This window comes from Neurospora tetrasperma, assembly GCF_000213175.1.
Source record: "Neurospora tetrasperma FGSC 2508 unplaced genomic scaffold NEUTE1scaffold_6, whole genome shotgun sequence".
Classification (NCBI taxonomy): Eukaryota; Fungi; Ascomycota; class Sordariomycetes; order Sordariales; family Sordariaceae; genus Neurospora; species Neurospora tetrasperma.
In genome coordinates this window covers 2,268,854-2,292,299 of record NW_009799104.1, presented here as the reverse complement: position 1 = coordinate 2,292,299, position 23,446 = coordinate 2,268,854, and the positions used below count along the sequence as shown (strand labels likewise).

The 23,446-nt window shown below is 53.2% G+C and overlaps 7 protein-coding genes across 7 annotated transcripts; 5 read left to right on the top strand and 2 right to left on the bottom strand.

Annotated features, from left to right (window-relative positions):
- Positions 1 to 1,225: 1,225 nt before the first annotated feature.
- On the top strand, positions 1,226 to 7,080 carry NEUTE1DRAFT_132041 (uncharacterized protein; the record flags this gene model as incomplete). The annotated part of the gene is made up of 2 exons (XM_009856187.1): positions 1,226 to 6,873; positions 6,973 to 7,080. The coding sequence occupies 2 exons, from the start codon at positions 1,226 to 1,228 to the stop codon at positions 6,977 to 6,979; spliced, it is 5,655 nt and encodes a 1,884-aa protein (XP_009854489.1).
- Positions 7,081 to 7,527: 447 nt separating this feature from the next.
- NEUTE1DRAFT_124773 (uncharacterized protein) lies at positions 7,528 to 9,882 on the bottom strand (the record flags this gene model as incomplete). Its single annotated transcript, XM_009856186.1, has 4 exons — positions 7,528 to 8,475; positions 8,532 to 8,671; positions 8,733 to 9,439; positions 9,661 to 9,882. 4 exons carry the CDS (start codon positions 9,870 to 9,872, stop codon positions 7,729 to 7,731), a joined length of 1,806 nt encoding a protein of 601 aa, XP_009854488.1.
- Positions 9,883 to 10,642: 760 nt separating this feature from the next.
- On the top strand, positions 10,643 to 11,793 carry NEUTE1DRAFT_87974 (uncharacterized protein; the record flags this gene model as incomplete). The annotated part of the gene is made up of 1 exon (XM_009856185.1): positions 10,643 to 11,793. One exon carries the CDS (start codon positions 10,803 to 10,805, stop codon positions 11,571 to 11,573), a length of 771 nt encoding a protein of 256 aa, XP_009854487.1.
- Positions 11,794 to 12,587: 794 nt separating this feature from the next.
- NEUTE1DRAFT_28886 (uncharacterized protein) lies at positions 12,588 to 12,885 on the top strand (the record flags this gene model as incomplete). The annotated part of the gene is made up of 2 exons (XM_009855498.1): positions 12,588 to 12,630; positions 12,752 to 12,885. Coding segments are annotated over 2 exons (177 nt in total), but the record flags the coding sequence as incomplete, so codon positions are not given.
- A 1,415-nt stretch (positions 12,886 to 14,300) lies between these two features.
- On the top strand, positions 14,301 to 14,606 carry NEUTE1DRAFT_118221 (uncharacterized protein; the record flags this gene model as incomplete). Its single annotated transcript, XM_009856184.1, has 1 exon — positions 14,301 to 14,606. One exon carries the CDS (start codon positions 14,323 to 14,325, stop codon positions 14,575 to 14,577), a length of 255 nt encoding a protein of 84 aa, XP_009854486.1.
- A 160-nt stretch (positions 14,607 to 14,766) lies between these two features.
- NEUTE1DRAFT_148841 (uncharacterized protein) lies at positions 14,767 to 17,187 on the bottom strand (the record flags this gene model as incomplete). The annotated part of the gene is made up of 2 exons (XM_009856183.1): positions 14,767 to 17,036; positions 17,096 to 17,187. 2 exons carry the CDS (start codon positions 17,125 to 17,127, stop codon positions 15,131 to 15,133), a joined length of 1,938 nt encoding a protein of 645 aa, XP_009854485.1.
- On the top strand, positions 17,166 to 23,327 carry NEUTE1DRAFT_148840 (uncharacterized protein; the record flags this gene model as incomplete). The annotated part of the gene is made up of 3 exons (XM_009856182.1): positions 17,166 to 17,348; positions 18,154 to 18,309; positions 18,381 to 23,327. The coding sequence occupies 3 exons, from the start codon at positions 17,166 to 17,168 to the stop codon at positions 23,052 to 23,054; spliced, it is 5,013 nt and encodes a 1,670-aa protein (XP_009854484.1).
- Positions 23,328 to 23,446: the final 119 nt, after the last annotated feature.

Sequence of the window (23,446 nt, the reverse complement as noted above, 5' to 3'; positions counted from 1 at the left end):
TCCAAAGGCTACAGTGACGCCCGCTGTCAGCTGCTAGCAGCATGATCGGAGAGGGGCACCTAAGACATCCAATGATCCCTCCTCTCCATCCACCTATCTCGTGGCTGGCTCCCGTCGGCTGGATCTAGCAGTTCCAGGACCCGGGATTGCTAACCCTGTCGGGTATAGCTTCTGTAATTCGTTAAGGGCCGTCCATGCCTGCATGTCCAGGCACTCCAACCTAAAATGACAAAACCCCATTTTCCAGCAGGGCAGTCCAGGTGCGACGGGGGCCTCCCTCAGCGCCCTTCCACTTGGTTACTGTAGCGGAGTATTGCCCTGCGCTACCTTGCACCAACGTGACGGGACGGGATCCTTCGTCTCACCACTTTGACAAACAGGGCACCCGACACACGTAGGCAGGCGTCTTGCACGTTTTACCCCTCCACATGACGGGGAACGTTGACGTAGAACGAAGAGAGGTGACGGTCAAGAGATCAGACAGAATCCTGAGGTAGAGAGAGTAGTTGACCGAATCAAAAACAAAAAAAACTATTGCTCTTGGTTCACTCATTCAACTGGACCTTACTACGCACAGGTACAACAGACAGTTACCGTACCGGACGATACAGGTAACAGTAACAGACGAGCACGGCCAATAAACAACAACTTCCAAGTTTGACCTCTCTCCTGCCCCTTTTTGCGTCTACCTTTTCCTTGTACGGGGATGCCCGCTGTGTACTAGTAGAGTACTATTCCAAGGGTTTACACCTTGCTTCAATCTCCAACGTCACCTCATCTTGGTTCAACTTCTCTACTTCGACCTCCCCCTAAAACCGACTGTATCTGCCAACTTCACCTTGGGAGGTACTTCATACTGTTCAAGGTAGCCACGCCACCGTCTCCATCTTCTTTCACCGACCTTGTTGGCCCGATTGGAACCACTCTGCCACTCTTCTCCCGGTCGTTGGCTCGTTCCGATTAGCAATTCCGATTATTCAAAAGTTGACCGCCGTCTTCGAGCCCCTGGAGAGTCAACCCGCTTTCCTCGAGCGTGACCATTTTTACCGTTACTTGTGAGCCGCGGCATGTTTCGCTACCGAGGATCCTACCCCTTCTTCCTTCAAGATACTGTCCACATCTCCCAGCATCAAGGCCAAGAACAACAACAGCAACAGCAACAGCAACAGCATACTTCACCAGTCCCCCGGTAGGCTGACCAACCGTCAACCGCCCATCTTCTGCCATGGCCGACCCGACCCGATCCAGTTCGGCCAGTCTGCCTGTGCCAACACAGTCGCGCAAAGAGAGTGTTCTGCAATCAGGGACCCTCGAGGAACTACCGACAATCACCCAGGCCCAAGTGTTTGGCGTTCCGTCGCCCATCGGCTCCGACCAGTTCGACTTCGCCACTAAGGCGAGCTCTCCAAAGACACCGAGAGCTAACGAAAGCCCGTCCGCCTCGGACTACCTGAACGGAGGCCAGGCACACAACGACGGTGTCTCCCCCGTACCCGATCAAGACCCACCCGCCTGGCTACCGCTCCAAGATGTCAACCAAACCACTACTCGCTCCTCCGTGCCCTCGACCCTTCCCACAGCTGGCACAGGCCCTTCCGATGTGCCCTACTCCGAGCGCAGCGTACAGTTTGCCAACAACGATGTCGTTCTCGAACCCCCACCCGTCATACACCACGAGCGCCATGCCTCATGGGACACCAAAGATACCATGAACAGGATTCGAGGGTCCAGCTTCATGACCAAGTTGAAGGAGCTCGCCGGCCCCAGCACCTCGCAGACCTTCAAGTCTCCAAGCTACCCTCCCGAGATTAACTCTACAGCTAGCTCCCCAACCGTGTCACGCCATCGTCAAGCCCGGTCAGTTGACGACCGCAGCGACGAAGACGCCGACGCAGAGGAGACTGCCGATGAGAGGGTGGGGGAGTCACAGATTCGACAAAAGAAAAAGCGACGGATTCGACGACCAAAGTTCGAATCGTTCTCGACCCCCAACACGCCTCGAATCGAGCAAGAGCCGACTACGCCCGGTGGACATGCCCGCTTCGCCTTTATTCGCCGTTCCACGTTCTCAGATATTGGAGACCGTGGAGGCCTTTCCGAGGGCGAAGGTAGGGATCATATTGCCAGACAGCGCATCAACAGAAGGACGAATCTGTGGATGTCGAATCGGCCGGATGGTGAGGGCGACGAACTCGAATCTCCCAGTAGGATCGGTCAGCATCTTCGGCGCTTCTCCAACCTCGGCGGCGGGGTTTCTGACGGTGATGCCACTCCGAGGAGACCCTTTTTCGGCACGGACAGGGCTGCAACTTTTGGTGCTCAGAAATGGCGTCAAGTCAAGAGCACATTGCGGCTGTTGCGACAGAAGAGGGACGACCAATACGACTATTTCAAATCTGCCGAGCTCATGGCCGAGCTTACCGCAGTTACCCCGGCTGTCTTGATGTTTGCCAGCATGATCCAGCGCGACGAACATGGAAACAAAAGAATACCCGTCCTTCTGGAACAGCTAAGACTCCGAATCAAGGACAGTGCGCCTCTTCCCGGCAAGGATAGCGAGAGACATGTGCTCTTTACCATTGAGCTTGAGTACGGAAGCGGTCCCAGCCAGATGAAGTGGACGGTCAAACGTCACATAAAGGAGATCATGAACCTCCACTTCAAATACAAGATCAACCCCCCTAAAGACAAGCTGTTGATACATCGGCCAGAGGGCGGTGTTCGGCCCAAACAGCCAAATTTCCCCATCTCGGCTTTCCCTTATTTGCGCGCAGTAAGAGGCTTGGAGGACGACGAGGAACAAGAACCACTTGACCCCCCTCGTATAGTCGAAGATCCCGCCGGCGAGGCCACTGCTGGGGAAACAGCTGTTGAGGGCACTGATGTTGATGAAAATGGCAGGCCGCAGGTACGGAAAAAGAAGTCTCGCATGGGTGCTTTTGGTGGGCGCCGCAAGAACTCGACCATAGGCTCAAAGGGTGATCTGAATCAAATAGCTCTTGACGCCGCCGCCAAGAAGAAAAAGTATATCGAACAGCAGCAAAGAATCTTGGAAAAGTATCTGCAAGAGATGGTTCGTTGGCTCATGTTCCGGGCAGACAGTAACCGACTTTGTCGATTTTTGGAGCTTTCTGCTCTTGGAGTTCGCCTTGCTGCCGAGGGAAGTTATCACGGCAAGGAATGTTACCTCCACATCCAATCCTCCAAAGGGCTCGATTTTCGGCGGGTCCTGACACCGGGCAAGGTTATTGCTAGGCACAGCAAGAAGTGGTTCCTTGTTCGTCAGAGTTATATCGTCTGTGTCGAATCGCCGGAAAACATGAACATCTACGATGTTTATCTGGTTGACCCCAAATTCAACATTGTTTCTAAGAAGGACAAGAACAAGCACCTCACAGCAAACGGCAATGAAAATGAGGAAGACCTCGAGAATTTCGACCCGACCACGGCCAAGAAGTCCAAGTCCTCCAATCACCATACACTCAAGATCGTGTCATCCGAGAGGAAGATCAAGCTCTTCTCCTCCAGCCAGCATCTGATACAGCAGTTCGAGGAATCCATTTTGGAGATGCTCAAAACTACACCATGGCATCAGCGGAATCGCTTTGGAAGCTATGCGCCTGTTCGAACTGGCGTGTTCGCCCAATGGCTGGTCGACGGTCGGGACTACATGTGGAACGTCTCAAGAGCCATCAGTATGGCCAAGGACGTTATCTACATTCACGACTGGTGGCTGAGCCCAGAATTGTACATGAGGCGGCCCGCTTGTATCAGTCAGAAATGGCGTCTCGATCGTCTACTCCAGAGAAAGGCACAGGAAGGTGTCAAGATTTTTGTCATTGTCTATCGAAATGTCGAAGCCGCAGTTCCCATTGACTCGGAGTACACCAAGTTTTCCCTGCTGAACCTCCATCCTAACATTTTTGTTCAAAGATCACCTAACCAGTTCAAGAAGAACCAGTTCTTTTTCGCTCACCATGAAAAGCTGGTTATTGTCGACCACGACATTGCATTTGTGGGCGGCATCGATCTGTGTTTCGGCCGATGGGACACGCCGCAGCATCCAGTGACCGATGACAAACCCACTGGATTCGAGCCTGATTCGTACAACCTACCCAAGGATGCAGAGCATTGTCAAATGTTCCCAGGAAAGGATTACTCGAATCCTCGTGTCCAGGACTTTGTCAGGCTCCATGAGCCATATGAGGAGATGTATGACCGGTCCAAGGTTCCCCGAATGCCGTGGCATGATATCGCCATGCAGGTTGTTGGCCAGCCAGCCAGAGATCTTACCCGCCACTTCGTTCAGAGATGGAATTATGTGAGACGTGGCCGGAAGCCAACGAGGCCTACACCATTCTTGCTGCCACCTCCTGACTGCAGCAGAGAGGAACTCGAGGCCGCAGGCCTGAATGGAACTTGCGAGGTACAAATGCTCCGTTCAGCATCCACGTGGTCGATCGGTATCGATGAAACCGAACACAGCATCCAGTCAGCATATGTCAAGATGATCGAAGAGTCTGATCACTTTGTCTACATGGAGAACCAGTTCTTCGTGACCAGCACAGAAACATTGAACGTGAAAATCGTCAATCATATCGGCGATGCTCTGGTTGAGCGCGCTATCCGTGCGCACGAAAAGGGCGAGGACTGGCGCGCAGTCATTATTATTCCCCTGATGCCGGGTTTCCAAAATGAGGTCAATGACCAGGACGGAACCAGTGTTCGCTTGATTCTCCAATGTCAGTATCGGAGTATCTGCCGCGGAGAACACTCCATCTTTGGCCGTCTTCGGGCTGCCGGCATCAACCCGGAGGACTACATCCAGTTCTTCAGTTTGCGTCAATGGGGTAAACTCAAGAACAACTCTCTGACGACCGAACAACTCTATATCCACGCCAAGTGTATCATTGTCGATGACCGTATTGCCTTGATCGGATCAGCCAATATCAATGAGCGGTCTATGCTTGGCAATCGTGATTCGGAATGCGCGGCCGTTGTTCGTGATACTGACATGATCTGGTCTACCATGGGTGGGAAGCCTTACCAGGTTGGCCGTTTTGCTCACACCCTGCGTCTCCGACTGATGAGGGAACACTTGGGCTTGGATGTCGATGAGATCCAAGAGGAAGAACGTCAAGCAGAGCTTGACGAGGCCGAGGCAAGAGCTGAGATGGAACAACGCACGGAACACCACATGGAGCACCCGAACTTGGAACATCGCGATTTCACTGACGACTCGGAAGATTCCATGGTCCCAGAAAGCTCGTCCAGGAGACGGAGGTCATCTCATATGTCGTCTCATATTCTACCTAGCACGCCGCCGCCGCCGCAACTCCCTCGTCATAGAGCGCATAGTTTCAATCATGACGTTGAAATGCAGGAACTCCCAAGGCCAGACTCTAAGGGCAAATCCGTTGCCGGCAGAGAAGACCAGGAGCATGTGCATACCGGTGAAAGGCACAGGAGGGATGTGGAAGGATTGGGTCCTGATCATTGGAAGCTTGCTCAAATGCAAGGTATTGATGAGGGCAGAGACTCTGTCGTGGTGAATGGCCGTGAAGTGCTGGTTCACGACATCTCTGCGGAGGGCAAGGGTACGCTGGACAGCCCGCATGAGTCTCATGAGCTTCGCACCCGGCCTCATGATGCTGCGTCTCTTTCTGAAAGCATCGGCAATGAGCACATTCCGCCAATGCCACCGTTTAACAGACGGACTACGGAGCAGCTTGGTCTTCCCAGAGCCAATCAGTTGCCTGTCCTGCCTGTTGTTGACGATACTGATATTGGTGGACCGCCTGTTCAGATTACAGCAAACGGGACACTGTCTCACAGCCAGATCGCCATGAACATTGAGCTGGCCAACATTGACAAAGACTGCATGCGTGATCCTCTTAATCCAAGTTTCTATGAGGATGTTTGGTCTCGTGTTGCTGAGAACAACACCAAGATCTACCGCCGCGTCTTCCATGTCATGCCCGATTCTGCAGTAACGAACTGGGCCGAGTACAAGGAGTTCAAGGCTAACGAGCGGGAGTTCAAGAAGCAGTTTGAAGGTGGCAAGGCAAGCGAGGAAGTCAATGAGAAGAACGGAGTGGCCACTGAGCATGCGCAAACCAGTGCTGGAGTCGGTATCAGCGCACCGGGCCCAGCTCAACTCACCAAGAGCTTGACGGAGAAGCTGGTCACTCCTGTCTCCAAGCTCAGCGGCGGTGGTGACAAGGGAGCTCGGGAACGCACAGGCTCGACTACTACGTTGGACGAGAAGGGGGCCAAGAAGGACCACACGCGCAAGGCTCAGACCTTCCCACTCGATGCTGAGAAGGGTGCGATGTTGACGGCGTCGCAGAACCCCGGCGAACGCCCACCCACAGCAACACCCAAAGACAGCGCTGATTCGAACCACGATGATACCAGGGCGTCTGGAGACTTCCTGAGCGCTAGTATCACCAACAAGGAGCGACACGCCACCTTCTCCAACAACCAAGATCCTAACCCTCCCCCAACCTCAGCCAGCGGCGGCTCCACCACCACCATGGCCGACAACAGTAATGCAACCCCCAACATCGCCAACGGCAACGGCGCCGCAGTATCCTCCGACAACACAGCAACCGCATCCGCCATGGGCATTAATGGTGCTAGTGTCAAACCAGCCGCATCCACCAGGCAGCAGCGTCGTAGGGCGAACACTGGCCGTAGTAAACGCGGGTATAATCCATTTGATGCTCAGACTCTAAACCCGGCAGAGGCCGAGGAGACGCTCAGGTTGACCCAGGGAACGCTGGTCCAGTTTCCTTATGACTGGCTGGTCACGGAGGAGAATAACGGGAATTGGTTGTTCCAGGTTGACCAAGTGGCGCCGTTGCAGATTTAGTAAGTTTTTTTCTCTTTTTCCTCTTTTTTTTTTTTTTCCTCCGAAAACGACTTGTATAAGTGCAGTTAGGATGGGTGCTAATCACAGTGTTTCATTAGTAACTAAATATGCTTGTCTGCTGCGTTGTTCCACGGTTGTGGGCTTCACATACCTGCGTCATCCTGTTCTACCCCCTTCGCCCACCTTTTCCCTACGGCCATATTTCACCCTTGCTTTACCCATCTTCGCAAACAACATGGAATCGGAGGGGCGGAAGATAAAGACTCATCATATGTAGTGACATTCAAATATTCATGGCAAGGCGTTGTTGGGTTGGCGGGTTACATACATATTAGCATTCGGTGGCAACCTCTTGCTTTTCTCGAGTCATTCTTCCTCGTCAGCCATTTATTACTATCATCTTTATCAAGTTTTCAGGACGAGCGAACGCCGGCAGTATGTAGAGGTATGTCCTTTAATCATAGCATGCAGAATACTTGGTACCTGGGCATTTTATTTCTATTTTTGTTTTTTTGTTTTTTTCATTTTACCTTCTTTGTTATATATACCTAGTTAGTTATTTGTCTGATAGGACACGGACTTCTTTTTTTGGCTATACATCTCTTACCTCTTTGAATCCACAGCTGGTATATGCAAGTAGGCTCGCAGGTATTCTCAAAGCTTTTATTCATCATTTTGCCGTAACTAATATACCTTTAGGCTTAGGTTTACTTCAACGCTTTGTTCCCAGCCTGACCAGCCAACCTTTTGCTCATAACCGCCAAGCAAATGAAAGCCGAGCCAAGACGACCCAAAAAGCTTATGGAACTATCTATCGACTTAGAGCCCCCAAGTAACCATCCCAGATCTTCCCATCAAAGCTCAATATCAATGCCCAGATCCATGGCACCAATAATCTCATCGTCCATCAGGGGCGCCGAAATGACCGGCAAGCCGTTCTTCTTCTGTTGCAGCCTGTGCTGCTCCTGCAACTTTGCAATATGCGGCAATACTCCGTTGCTGTTCTTGGACTCGCTCTTGGACGGCGTGTCCGGCGTGGGGGTTCCCGCCTTGGACGGACTAGGCGTGGCCTTCTCAGACGAGTCGTGCACGAACTTGGGCCTGGTAATGAGCCTGCGACTCATGTCCTCCTGAACGGCCTCGCCACGCTCAATCTTCCTCTCGATTTGACGAGCCTTGGCGCGCTCGCGAAGCTGAGCCTTGCGGACCTCTTCGGCATTGCGCCGGCGGTTCTCCATGTTTTTGAGCGCCAGCTTCTCCTGCTGGGTCAGCTCCTTCTTGCCGTCTTTCTTGGTGAGGGAGGTACGGAAGGCAAGGCGGGGCACCTCGAGTTTCTCGAGACGCTCCTGGTAACGGGCGATGGCGGCCTCGTCGTTGGCCTGGCGAGCGATGTCGAGCTGCTTCTTGAGGTATTCGCGTTGGGCACCAGAAAATTTGGCCTGCAGGGCGTTCTGACGCTTGAGCTTGTCCGAGAGCTCCTGCTCGGTCCACGTACGCTGGACGAGGCGGTTGATGTCATTGATCTTGTCGACAAGGGTCTGTTTGTCTGGGAAGGGGACACCCTCGGCAAGACAGACTTGTTTGTAACGGTTGTACTCGGCCTGTTGAGGGTCTAATTAGAGATGATGACAAGTGAAGAGAGAACAGGCACGCATACCTCTGTAAACTTTCGGTCGGAACATGTGATCAAAGGCCACTCCCTGACGGCTTTACCGTGGGCAGCCTTGACATACATATCGACGACCATTTGGTGACCCTGATGATCTTCCAAGGCATATGCCTTACCGGTGGTGAAACCTGCATTCCGAACGTTAAACAACATCTTAGCTTAACAAGGGTCTAACGGGAATGATCTTACCCTTAATGAGAGCCATACGGTAGACATCCTGGCGAGTGTCGGGATCGGGACCAATGTTCAGGCGAACAAAGCATCCTGTGAGTGCTTCATCAAAGCCGGGGTAGAAAGCAACCTCGGCAAAGCGACTGCGGCCAACACGAACACGCTCAAAGTCCCGAAGCTCGGCAGGCGGGCTTTCTCTGCTCTCTGGCGAACGAGACCTGTGCTTCTTGTTGCTCGGGCCATCCCAGTCGACGTCGCTATCATCACCCCGACCGGGGCTGCGTCGGTACGAAGGCGAACGCTTACGACGGTCATTTTCCCGCTCCCGCTGCTCCTTGCGGTTGGAGCGTTCCTCCCGGGCCCGCCGGAGAGAATCCATCTTGTCGTCGGCCTTGGTGCGAGCCCGTGATGTCTTGCGTGACGAATCATCGAGCTCGGCTAGGCTTGCCTTGCGCTTCTTCTCTTGGTTGACCTTCAGCTGGCGAAGCATGCGGTTCTGGCGGATACGTTCATTCTCCTCTCGACGCTCGGCCAGAATCTGTTCCCTCTCGATTTCACGCATGCTCATGATCTGCTCCTTCTCTTCGTAGTCGCGGAAGAGACCGTCGACAGGGTACTGGTTCACCTCATCGTCAACACTACGCCTCGCCGGCGAGGCATCTGAGTCTGAGTCTGATTCGTCCATGGGGGCAGAAGCTTGGGAGTCCGGGGATCCCGGCGGAGAGCTGCCGAAGAGAAATTGTTTAGCCTTGAGCATCATCTTGGGCAGCATGGTGGGCGGGGTGATTGACAGAATTAAGAGGGGAAGGAGGCAAGAGGAGGAGAAGAAGGGGTTGATAAAGGCGAGCGGTAGGCTGAGGTCGATGTGGCGCATGGGTGACATGTAGAATGGCAGCCCTAGGGCTACCTGAGAGCTGGGTGAAGGAAAAGAAAGACAAGCACTCACGCCTGGCCCTCGTCCTCCGACTCGTCATCGCTTCTGGCACGTTTCCTTCCCACTGACTTCTTGGCCGTTCCCCTGGTAGACGTATCCTTCTTCCTCGGCTCTGGTGACGGGGAGCGGGAATCGTCCCTGCTCATGTCCATAGCCTCATCTCCGCTGTCATCGGAGGCGTCACCGCCTGCAAGGGCGAGCAACTCGTCGTCGATATCTGACATGGTCGCTTGTCTATCGCGGGCTGTCGGTTCTTATAAAGCTGCTTCTGTGTGCCTGTAAACGCTAGGGTTATGCAATGGCTCCTGCGCAAAGCAGGGTTCGATGGACAACCGTCGGGTGCAGATGGTGAACGCGATGCCGAGATACGTCGAGTGGAGGGCCGAACTGGTTCTTCCAAACTGTTGTTGGTGGATATGATCGGAACCAACAATGTTCTCTCAATTGTGGATTAACAATGCGCCAAAATCAAGAAGTCGTTATGCAATCGGGTGGTGTTGAGGCGGCGACGGGAGCGATGAATGAGTGAGGCGACAAGAAAGTCCAAAGCGGGATGAGAGAAAGGTTGTAGTATAGAAGGGAGGTGAACTCCTATTGTCCAACAGTTATCAATAGGAATTCAATGGGGTCTGGTCTAGGCTGATGGTAAGGTAGGTACTTTATGGAACTTGGGCGGCGCGACCTGGAACTCCACCCGCTTGTGCGCGACCTGACGGACAACTTCAACGTCCAGGGGCAGTGCTTGGCGTGAGTTACTCTAATGGGTGGTGGTGGTGGTCAAGGCGCCCAAAAGTTCCACACCGCCCAAAGGTTAGATCAGGCCCGTTGCCGGCCCGGCAAAAGCCCAATTGAATTGAGTCCCGTCGTCCTTTTGACCCTTGGCTTGGCCGACGACCAACGTCATCGCATGTGCAGGCAGCCCTGTGGAGCACTCAGCGATGGAGCTTCCCTTCGAGGTCCCGGGGGCGTCGCCGTGATTTTGTAAGTGGGCCGACTTTCGAGGTCCCGTCTTTCACTCGGCCTCGGCGCATCTCCCCCGAGCTTACTATACTCCGTCGCATCAACCGCCTCCGGTCCGTGCAACATCAGATTCTACCAACTCGTTCCAAGTCTTCCTCCAACACGCAAGACCGAAAAGACCGTCACAGCCCATAATGCTTCGTCCAGCAACCAGGCCAGCCCTCGCGGCCACCAGACAGGTCCGGCAATGCGCCGCGCGCTTCTTCTCCTCCCCCGCCTCGCCTGATACCAGCTCCTCGCATGTCCACAGCCCCTCCACAACCCCCGAGACCAACCCAGCACCACCCCCACCAAACTCTAGGTCGTCGACAAGTTCTTCCAAGGGTAAAAAACCCCTCACTGCCGAGCAGCGCGCCTTCCTCTCGTCCGCCCTCCGCGTAAACCAGGCCGGCGAGCTCGCTGCCACCCTCATCTACACGGGGCAGACCCCGCCTCTCGTAACCCGGGACCCCTCGCTGCGCCCGCTCATGAAGCACATGTACGACCAAGAGGCGGCGCATCTGCGCACCTTCAATAACCTAATCTACCGGCACCGCGTACGGCCCACGGCGCTGTATCCGCTCTGGTCGGTCATGGCCACGGGTTTGGGCTGGGGCACCGCCATGCTGGGCAAGGAGGCAGCCATGGCGTGCACCGAGGCGGTAGAGACGGAGATTGGCGGCCATTATAATGCGCAGATCCGTAAGCTGTTGGAGATGGTGAGCGAGTGGGAGGCTGAGGGGTATGAGGTTGGCGCAGAGTTCAGGCATCTGATCAACACGTTGAGGAGGATACGGGATGAGGAGCTGGAGCACCTGGATCATGCGGTTGAACATGATGCGCAGAAGGCGGAGCCGCACTGGTTGTTGACGGGGGTGATTAGGGCGGGGTGCAGAGGTGCCATTTGGGTCAGTGAGAGGGTGTGAGAGGGGATCTTCTTTGGGGTTGGCACGTGAAGGGGAAAATGTTAATTTTGGAGGAGTATTGTGTCGATGAAGATGACAACGAATTCATAAGGGGAGAAGGCTTTTCTATGAGCATTAGCATTATGTTCTGCAAAGCACGGGTTACAGACCGGTCCGTTTGTACTATTAGCTTATTGAGAGGGTAGGCGATGAAGCGAAAGTACGGAGGTGCTGTTTCGACAAATTCGCTCAGTTTTTGAAGCACCTCGACAACAGCACTCATTCACAAATGGTTGCTTTCTCAAGGCAACACTGCTAAGAGCAGAGGTGGCTCATTTTGCTTTGGTGTGGAGTCCCTATGGAAATCAGCTTGTGGCGTGGGCAGCTTAGGTTACTAGGAGACAAGAGGGTTCACTTCGAATTGGTATCTAGGTCGCTCTCTTGTTCTTTGCGCGTCTTTCACAGAGATATGCATGAGTTGGCAACACTAATGGCTCGACTCATGGGCTACATTACAAGCTCAGTATTGCTGCGGCTTTGGTTTCATATCCGGGCACGCTTGTGGCTGCTGCTCGGGTCGGCGGTAAGTGACACTTTTTTTTTATACTTTATTTTTTAATTTTTTTTTTTTTTTGTTTTCCCAACGACAAGTGAACATACATGATATGATGATCCTGTCTCCTTTGTACTTTTGTGTATGTGTGTGTGTGTGCGTGTGTGTGTGTGTGTGTGTGTGTTGTAATTGAAGTTGGTTGATAAACACCATGTGGGCTTGGTCACTGTGACTGTGATGGTCACTTTCACTTTCTTTTTCATTTTCCTATTGCGCTACCTGCCTATCCTTACCAGACAAACGGACGGGCCATTCGATAGTGCAAAGGTATATAAGGTGATGTTATGCTTCTGTTCTGTCCGCATTAAATGTGATGCCCCCCGACTCCGAGTGGTAATAGCGATTGATGCTGATGAGTGTGGCACACATTATTCGTTACGAGGTGTCATGCGGAGAGCTTGACTTTCATATGCCTTGTTCGGATGGCTTCCTCCGTGAGATGGGGTATTATCTTTGCTCTCCTTGGTATCCCTCTTTCAACCTTTCAGTGATTTGAGGATGGGTTGAGGATTGCAGCCCTGGCGGGTTGTCTTTTGTTGCGCTGTCTTTTCCCCAGAAGTCATCGACACTTTGCCAATGAGGTTAGCATGCTATTTTACTCTTCTTTTCTCCAGCTTGAACAATCAGGCTCACGAGAATCCAGCTCCTCGATCGCGGTTTCAGTGCCTCCTCGAAAATATCAAGCCATTCCAATTAATCCTCCATGCTGACGTTGCGTCTCGAGAAGACCATAGAATGACCGAAGCACTGATGTTGTCGACGTGGGGAATTCATCCAAAAAAAAAAAAAGAAAAAAAAAAACAAAAAAAAACACCCCATGTTCACCATGTCACACTCACACCCCTGGACACTCCGGACGTCGTTGGACACTACGAGTAGTACAGCGGCAACTAAACCGAAGCCCTTGTCCGATTGGTTAACGATGGCCGTCTGCAAGCGCCGGGAGTTGTGAGTCTTTAAGGGTTTTTGACCAATCAGGACCTGGATTGGCTAGCGTACCTGGATTGTTTCGGGGCCGCCAGGGGAAAAGGATCACAGTGATGGGTTGGGAGTGGACGGCGCTAGGTAGTGTGGAGGCGGAATTGTTTGGGCGGACAGGGGCCATGGAGTTTTATGTGCTGGCACTATCTGGACCTGACCTCTTTTCTGTGTTTTCTTCATTATTGGACGTTGCTGTTGAATGAATCTGCCTGTACACCTGAGATATTGGAAGTGATGGCGGCGGTAAGGCGCAACGAGAACAGATACCTAAGTGAGGTCAAGTAATATGTATCAAGCACAGGCCGCTGGTCGCTGGATGATCACCTAGGTAGTCGGGAAGGCGAGAAACCGTTCATTGATGTAGCAATGGAAAGACAAAGTGCCGAATGCAACGGTCGGCGACTCGTTGATGGTGATGTTCGAGTGAGACACCATGACCATTGACCAGGTTCAACCAGGCACGCCCAGGCACAGTAAACGCAGGCGAATCCTCGGCGTCACATAACGACAGGTGAAGATCTCGTCCGCATTGAAAGAATGGGCATCGTCAGATCACAGTACCTTACCTAGCGGGGAGAAGGGAGCGGGGGCATTGGGTCCTTTTAAGCGTACACTAAGGTAGCTCCTCTGGAGAGGCAACCACTCGAGGAAGAAGAAGAGGGCCTAAGTCTACTCCATTAAGTACTGCTCACTGTCGAATCACGGTATCGACCATTAACATTGCACATATACCTCTCTTGGAAGTAGGAGTAGCCGCCGCGAGTACACGAAGCAGCGCCGGCGTTTATACAAATTACATATCCACGTACCTACCTACCCCTACAACCACCTCTATTGCCTCCCAAACGCCCGCCTTTTTTTTTCCCTTTCTGGTCCTCCTCCTTCCTGATTGCGTTTCATTTTTTATTCACTTTTCCTCTTCCCACTGTCATACCATTCATCACCCGACTTTGACAGTCGCGCGTCGCATTCTTATCGGTCTCGTCTTTTCATTGCTTGCCGTGCAACGCAACTGAAAATAGAGGAAAAAAAAGTGGCCTCACCTCAGTTCATATTGACCTTTTCGACACAGACCGACATCTCATAATCACATCACTACGAGGCCGGGCCTGGTTTGGAACAAGAGACAGCAGTGGCAGTTATATAAAGGGAGGGGAACACCCAGCAACTGCAGTCATGTCGTCAAACGCCAACTACGAGCCGGATGCGAACCCAGGAAGCGTCGGTGCTGGTCCAGACATGGGAGACAGTGGAAGTATCGCCGGTGCAGCCGGGACATCATCAAACGACGTCGGGCTATCTCAAGGTGGTCTGATCGCCATCATTGTGGTTGTTTGTGTCGTCACCATCTTCGGTGGTAAGTCTTTCTCGCCCACCAGCAATACTGCACCGACCAGACATGATATTGACCCTCCCTCCAACAGTCGGTAGCGCAGTTCTCTTCTTCCTGGCAAAGAAAAATGAGTGGAAGGTCAGGGAGACCATCCGAAAGTCGGCAAAGAGGGTCGTCACGGCTTTGACCCCACGACGCAGCGAGTTCCCCAGATCGGTCAAGGGATCTTTCCGATCAACCAGATCCCAACATAAAGGCCGTGTAAGGATCGATGATGTGCCACCAACCCCGCGCATCAAGCCCGAGCACCTGGATTTGGAAAAAGGCATGGGGAAGCCGGAGAAGTCAGGAAAAACACGCATCAACTTCAGTCGGAAGTGAGCCGGTGTGGCGCAAGAGAAGATCAGACAGCACGAGTTGAGATATAATGAACCATTTGATGACGAAAATGGCAAGCTTGGGGTATATTTTGGGTATCGCTGGTCGCGCGAGCCTATTGCTTTGCGACTCGTATTCGGAAAGCAATGTGTGCCGTGGACGGTGATGATGTTCTTAGCCGGTTCAACACGGCCTGGGGGAGTTGACATGAAAGATACCATGACTTTTTCACATGTATAGTATATAGGGTTGGACGGATAAGCTTCTGGCGTTTTACAGTCGTCTAAAGGTGTTCGTGCTTGCACTTCTCCTCCCATCATGTCTCTTCCGTGTTGGTGCAGCCTCGGGTTCAGCCTGCTTCTTCTTCTTGGACTCGGGCACGAACGTAATCTTCTGCTCTCCGACCACGTCCGTTCGGGCCTTGGTGACGCGCCCAGTCCTTGGAGCTCTTTGGCCGAATGCCGTATCCTTCGCCTTGCCGCCCGCAATCTTGGACGACGAGACCTGCATGACCACATCATCCTTGCTCTTCTTGCTCTTCTTTGTCTTGCTTTCGACCTCGCTTTCCGGATCGCTCTCATCGTCACTGTTGCTGGTAACTGAAGAGTCGTCCTTGACATGCTGTACTGCGACATCTTGTCCGCCAACCTGGGTGCTGGGGTTGAGGGCTCTGAACTCCCTGGACATCTCATCGACCTTGAACTCCTCATCCTCGAACAGCTTGCCGAAACGAGAATCGCCCAGGACACCAGCGGCAATCTTCTTCTTGTCGGAACGATCAACAATCTTGTCAACCAGCTTCTGATTGACCTTGACCTTCTTGACACCTCTGATACGGCTCTCGCGAGCCTTCTCAACCTTCTCCTTGACGCGCTTGGCCCGCTCCTCTTCCCAGACATACGGATTGGCAATGAGACGAGCCTGGTCGTACAACTTGGAATGTACAAAGTAACCGTGCATATAAGGACGCAACAGGTTGGTCTTGCCAACCAGGTGAGCCAAGCTGAGCTGCTTGAGTTCGGGTATCGTAAGGAACTTGTAGTTGTCGTATGTGTCGACACGCTTCTCGTTCTCCATTTCGTGGACCATGTTGTCGAGGAAATGGCACCACCTGGGAGCGAGGCCAAGGTTGGGAATAAAGAAACTGTGCATCTGCTTGCCCTCGTTTGCAGTCAATAGCATGCCGGAATCGGGGACGTGCGCCACATGGTTGATATCAACGGTCGGCTCGATTGAGGTCCAGAGGTCGCCACTCTGTTCGTCCCAGAGCTTGATGATTCTCTTATCGGCCGTGAGAAGCTTCTTTTCCTCGGTAGGAGTCGTCAAGTGGATGATGTTCTTGATGGGAAGACCCATGCCCTGATCCTTCCGCATAAGCGGGCGAGGGTTTCTCAGATCGAAAACTTGAACAATACCCGTGCCTGTTCCGAGCGCAAGAGAGAGACCGTCTCTGCTGTAATCCAAGGCAGTGATTTCGCCCTCTTGGCCGCCCAATACCGCAACGCGATTCCTGCTACGGGGATCGTAGAACTCGACTGTGCCAACGGTCGTTCCGAAGGCGCAAAGTCCGTGTGTGGACTCGGCGACGGCCGCGACATTAACAGCTCCGACGTTGATGCTTCCCTGAAGACCAGCACCGGGCTCATCTTCACCCACATCCACCTGCCATGGCCTCAAGAACTGGCCGCGCTCCAGATCGAGGCGAAAAACCTCGCCCATACCAGAACCATCCGCACTCAAACCGACAGAGGGAATGAGCACTTCTGTACTTTGGCGAAGATATGCAAGGTCTCTGCCGAAGCGCGGGAGTCTGACTTCGTAGTGACATCCCATGGGGGTATGAAATTCGATCGAACGGTCGGATTGGAGGTGGACGCTCTTGGTGTAATCTTGGCTGAGCATAATGAAGGTGGTGTTTTCGGATTTCGTGTGGCGAGCGAAAGACAGCGACAGTTCCTGTGTGTTGTGGACGTGGAACTGGGGCTTGTAGGTACCGGAGCTCATGATCCAGTTGCCATCTTCACTGACACGGACGCAGTTGCTGGCCTCCTCGAAGTCGAAGTTCTGGAGGAGCTCGAAGTTGTTGAGTTCTTCGGGCTCGTACTTGGCCGATCTCTTTCTGCGGCGGGCAAGCCATTCTGGAAGGGGTCTCGCAGTCGACGGCCCAGATACGGTGTATCTGCGATGATGGTTAGCATTTCACAGCGGATCTCTCTTTTCAATGGCAAATAGACGTACACTGGCACCGCACCAGGATTTGTCAATTTCATGATGGGTGGTTTTGTTGGTGATGAAGGATGGGGCAAGGATGGAAGATGTTGAGAAACCAGAGAAAGCTTCAACTACTATCTGCTGGATGGGAACTGAAGTTTTGGAGAACAACCCTAACCCGTATCTGAACTTTTTGCGGCAGAAAATCTGCAAAAAGTTCCGAGAAGTGCCATGGTCGCCAAATGAGGAAGGCGGAAAGCCACCGGCGATAAAGCAACAGGTAGGGCGATAAGGCGGCTTGAAGAGGAAGCGGGACGGGAGGACTGCCCGTGGTGGACCTTTACAGTAGGTTCTGGTACCTAGGCGGGCGTCAGCAGGTCATTGCACTACATACAGTAGGTGAGGTGGCAGGCATGCCGGATCGTGCTTGGCAGCAGGGTCCTTTTCGGTGGGTTACTTTAGTGTAGTGCCCAGCTGTGGATATGTACACTACCTCTAGTGTGGGTCCTCCCCCGTCGCTGATCCGAACCTACAAGTAACTGCGTGGCTGTTTGCCTGTCGCATCGGCGGGCAGGGCATCCCGCCACGGGAACTGGAACCCAACTGACTGCAACTTTAGGTCGTTACTGGACCGAATTCCATTGATTCGAGTCGGCAACCTCGATGGCGGCTGTGAAGTCACGATTACTGCCCGCCGTCACCGTATTCGTTACCGGGCACCGGACCGCCAACTACCTCTACCTACCTGAACCGAAGTCCATCCTTCAGTCCCACGACACTAACCTACAGTAATATCGCATCCCGTCATCCCATCGCATCCCCCCGCCTTGCAGCTCCTCACTCCGTCCCATCTCCCGAACCCGCAAATGACCTCGTGGGCGCATGGTCGGTGATCCGCGACGGTTCGCGCTGTTTGGACAGGGGCCTTGCTGCCATGGAGTCCAGCATCCCAACGACGTACAGCTCAAGACAACTGCCGAGTCCATCATCCATGCCGCTGCTTGAAGTTCGGCTTCCACAGCTTCCACTTCTGAGCGTCGCCACAATAGACTTTCATCCCAACACGCCATTACACCGTCCCTCAGGCCGCCGTCGCCGGCCTACATGCGCCCTCATCCCACTCCGCTAACACGTCTTCGCGCCCGGTGCATGGTCACTACGACTTTTGCGACTCCGCCTCCAAAGGCATCTCTATTTCAGATATGGACACTGGCGACTATGATACCAATACCTTGCTAATTGTATGCTGGCCTGTCCCGTCCTCGGACCACCGCCTCCCACTCCCCCCCTAACTCACGCGTCTCTCCTGCAGAATAATCTTTCCGCCATTTCTTTTCGCGTTTACGAACCCGTTGCCGCCAACACAGCCTCTTACACCTTCCAGCCACAAGTCGTCGAGGATGCCTTGCGCCGTGATGGCCACCTCGTCCACGTCGATACTACCCGGCGATGTATATGGGTCTTTTACTTGACAACCAAGGATGGCTCCATGTTGGGACCCGAGGAGCGAGGGCTCACCGCCAAGATGGAGGTCTGCGGTTACTCGTTAGGCTTGTCTGGAGAAGGCGGCTTTGAACCCAGTAGCTTGTTCAGAAGCAGACAGCTTGGGACAAACTCTCTCAACACTCCAAACAGCTCGTCCTCTGCCGGTTCTGCTGTTGACGCTACATTCCGGAATCCGCAGGCCTCTGCCTTTCCTACCGCAGCAGGTGCCATGCCCGGCGCTCCAGTAATGGATAACAAGGGCGCGTCGCACATACTTTCGGACTCGGATCGCTTCGCCCATGTACCATTAAAGGAAAAATACGACTTCTTCATCACTGCGACCCTGGCATCTCTGTCCTCTTCGTTGTGCCACACGATAGGAGCCATTCCGCTGGACCATAGGTCGATATTGCTCCCCTCTCAAGCATACTACTTGGATGAGTTCATCCTAGGCCCGAAGCCGCAAACCTGTGCCCTCGGTACTTTTCGCGTCTATCTTACATCGACCGGGACACTCGTCATTTCTCTTTCCGTCTCTTTGCTTGAGGGATTGGCATCTTTTGCGGAGCTGGCGCGGTCAAACATGCTCCCATCAAATCCAGTGGTGCTTGCTGCTCCTCTTGGAGCATTCGGTTTCATGCTGAATCCAGTGGATGGGGACATATATGGTCTTGATAGCGGCTATGGCCATTCGCCAGACACCCAAATCAGTCGTCTAAGGCCGGATCCAACAACCGATAGGCTCTCACAATGGAAGGCAACTTGTTGCAAAGTACTCCAAATGCGTGGTATATCGCCTTCGCTGATCAATGGCTGCTCCTGGTTCAATGTTCACTTCCTGCAGCGAAAACCATACGAACACAGACAAGACGCCAAGAGACCTCCTTTGACGAACCCACCTCAGATCGCGGCTTGGCCATCAGTGCTTTGCTTTAGGAAACCAAGGATCGATGCTGGCGCTGATAGCCGTTCATCCAAGGCACTGGTGGCGAGCGCACCCGAATCGCTAGATCCGGTAGATGACGCGAGGCAATGGTGCCAAGGATTTCCTGAGCGAGAAGAGACGATCGCAAAGCGAAAGAAGGAAAGAGACGAGAGGGAGGCGCTAGCAGCCGTGTCTCGCAGTATTGCTGACGCTGATTCAAAGAACAACCAGATTAGTGCTGCGTCGCCTATGGCGCTGCGCCGGCCGAGCAACGGTGGGGCCATAGCCGCTTCCAGTGCAATGTATCCGACACCTCCGGATGGAATTCAACCATTAGGCATGGCTGCCTCTGCCGAGACAGGCTTCGCTGCCAGTCCTGCAAATCAGCCCCAGCATAATGCGATGACTGGCATAGTTACTGTGACGAAGAACAACGCCCCCCATACGGAGAACTTTGGCAATGGCTGGGAAGGCGGCGACAACAAGCGGGAGCAGCAGGCTGGGAATCTGTTGGAGGGTGACAATATGTTCGGCGATCTCGGGGAAGACATGTTCGAAGGCAACGAGCTTACCGACGCTGATTTCAACTTTTTCGACGAACAACTCAACGAACAACCCGAGGGTGTCGAGATGAATTTCAGTGCAATATCAGGGCTGGGAACGACAACGGATTTGTCCGCTGATACGGGCCAACCAACTAACTCAGCTCCCCAGGCTAACAACAGAGTGGAAGAATACAAGACGGTTCCGCAGCCAGCGCCGCCAGAATTCACCAAACCCGAGCTTAAACACGCACGCAGTACCCTCGCTGAAGGAAGTCGACAACAAGCAAATCAAGAGAGCTTCAATCGTAATTCCACGATAGGGATCAAAAGACAGCACAGCCCCTTTAACCGAGAGACTGTGTACAAGCGAATCAAGGCCTCGCTTCGGTCGCCTCCGAAACCACGATCTCCTACTACAGCAGTTTCTCAGCGACGAAAGAGCGAATTCGACAAGGTTGATTTCGACCCTTCACTATCCCTGGTCAACAAAAAGTACACCGAGAACGGCCCCTTCAATTACATGATTCCGGCCGTACAAGAAATGCAAAAAACGCGATTAGAACTGCAAAATCCTCTATTGACAAGAGTCGAAAAACCTCCCAAGGAACCTCCAAGTAACTTTGGGGCTCTTCTAGCGAGGATAGCTCACGGCATTGGCGGTAGCTTGACAGGCCGCGACGAAGTTGCGTCAGAGACGGATGACTCTAGTTGGGCGTCTGATCCAGACGATTTGAGCGACGAGAGTAACTACGCACCCTCTCTCGCCAAGTCAGGAATATCAAGACGACGTCTGGACGACGATGTCCTCTCAACTGCTGCTTCTTTCAAAGACCTCGAAAGTGCTGTGGCAGATACACCTGCATATGGGTCGATTGATTTGGTTCGGTTATCTCACCCCGAGGTGCCCGAGTTTTCAATCGCCAAATATTTTGCAGATCCAGAGCCAGCACGGCTCCAGGTTTCTTGTTCTGATATGGATTTCATTACCATTGCTCAAATCCTTACCGAGCAAGTGGCGACCGGTTCGCTACAGATCGCTCCCAAAATCTTGAGCCGGAAACCCCAGGATGTGCGCAGAACGTTGGCCAAAGCAGTGCGGTACTCCATGCAAGGGCTACGAAAGGCCCTGCCACGGTCACTAGCCGATGCGGTTGAGTGTTCGCTCAAGCCATACGCAGATGTACAAGATGTGCCGTTGGTAGCACTGGCGCAGCCACAACGTATACAAGCTAAGCCGATGGGTTCAGAAATGTCAACTCGAAACATCTACCCGATACCAACACCCCATATAGAAATCCGCCGCTATGAAACTCCCTTCTCGATGCTGCCAACAGCCATCAGCTTCTGGGAAAGTTTAGGCCTTAGTCCGGCAAAAGGCGCCAAGGATATTGTATCAGTTTGCGTGTTCCCTAACGTTGACGGCTTACGGGATAGCGCTTCTGCCTTTTTGCAGCGGATACGCAGTGTTTACGAATCCCTGAAGTTAGGGACGTTTGATATCCTCCCTACTGTCCTGGAGCTCGAGGATGGGCTTCTGTCATACTTCGCGACCCAACAACCAGCTGTTCGTGATGAATGGGCTGTGTCGCCGTTTGATGGGCCCATGAGCTGCCTCGCAGATGCACTAACGAGTGTCCAGATAACGGAAAAGAACTTCGTTGTCTTTTTTGTCTACCCAGATGATAGGCCAAGTTCGGTCGTGGAAACATGCGCCGCCTTCCACGATCTCTACGAGCGCTACAAGCGGTGTATGGCAGACAACAGGAAGCCGGTCACGAGTGAGCTGGTCCTTCAGCTGGTTCCGCTTGATTGCATTGCGTCGGACACAACTGTGACGGTGATGTCTCCTGTCGATTACATGAAGCTGTGTCTTGAAACATACGATCGCTGCACGCTCTTTGGTGGGCCTATGCCAGCGCCTGCCATCGTTCTAGAGCCACAGGTTCTGCGAACGATCGACTTCAAGCTCAACACAAACCCGTCCCCGAATTTGCTCCAGGAGAACTCATGTATGCACGTTGCTTACGCGCAAAGCGTGGACGAGCGGTGGATTACTGCCGCCTGGACGGATTATCGAGGAACGAGGCAGATGACCACGTCATATTGTCTCGGTCGGAGAGACAGGCCGCTCACCAGGTCTATAACCGAGATCATACAGCAGATATGGGAGGCCACCATGGACCATATTCACTTCGCACGGGTGCATTGGCGGGTCGTTGTCACCAAATGCAGCCCTATGGAACAGCAAGAGATCGAGTACTGGGCTAGCTTGCAACAATCCGAAACTTATGCGAACGTCAGCCTAACGCTTCTAACAGTCGACACCAACCCGTCGCTACAACTCATCCCGCCAGCGCAAAGAATACAGATCCCATCAGCTGCTCTCTCGTCAAACAGCCCCGCTTCCACACCCCAAGCGTCCGTTCTCTCACCCGACCAAAGCGGTCTGGGTCCACCAACCCCGATCGGGACAGGCTCGAGCAATAGCGCCAACGCCGCCACCGACAACAACAACAACAACAACAACAACAACAACAACAACAACAACAACAACAACAACAACAACAACAACAACAACAACAACAACAACAACAACAACAACAACAACAACAACAACACCACCACCACCACTACCACCACCACCGACTCTGATGCCGACTCAACGCTCGTCGACCAACTAGACATGACCTGGGCCGTCATTGCCGCCCACCGCCTCAACAACTCGACATCGCTCACCGAACTCAACCAGGCCCTCGCCAGCGGCTATCTCGTCAAGAGGGGCGGCCCAAAACTGGAGGACGTGCCCGTGACGATGGAGGTGAACGTGATCCACTGCGAGGGCATCAACATTCCGCAGCCGCATCAGTATCCGAGGGTGTACGAGCAGCTCCTCAAGGAAATGTTGTCGCACTTTCGCGGGCTGGGGACGCTGGCGAGGGCGAGGGGTGTGGTAGATCGGGAGACGGATGTCAGGCCGTGGCATGTAGCGGTGGCGGAGAAGGCGGTTAGGGCGCTTTATCTGTTGATGTGAAATGTTTGGTTTGTGTGGCGGATGGGTGTGAGAGTGAAATTATATAAAAGAATGGGGGTCGGAAAATGGCTGTCTTTTCGTAGGATATATTTGATTGTGTGGAGCTACGTTTGTGTACAAGGCATTGAGAACAGCAAGTCATACCCACGATAGCAGGTTGTCGTGGACGGGCGCAATTTAGAGGTTTTCCATGTTCGATTTATGGATAAGGAACCTGTCAAAAGCGTATGGAGAAGGATTAGGTACATAGCAATTGTTGCAAAGCATTTCCTAATGATTCCCCTTTTTTGTGCTACTAGTCTTGTTGTTGTGAGCAAGTCTCGATCAGCAACTGGCTTGAACACGGTTTGATCTTCGCCCATGGCCGGTAGGCGATGCTGAAGATTTATGCT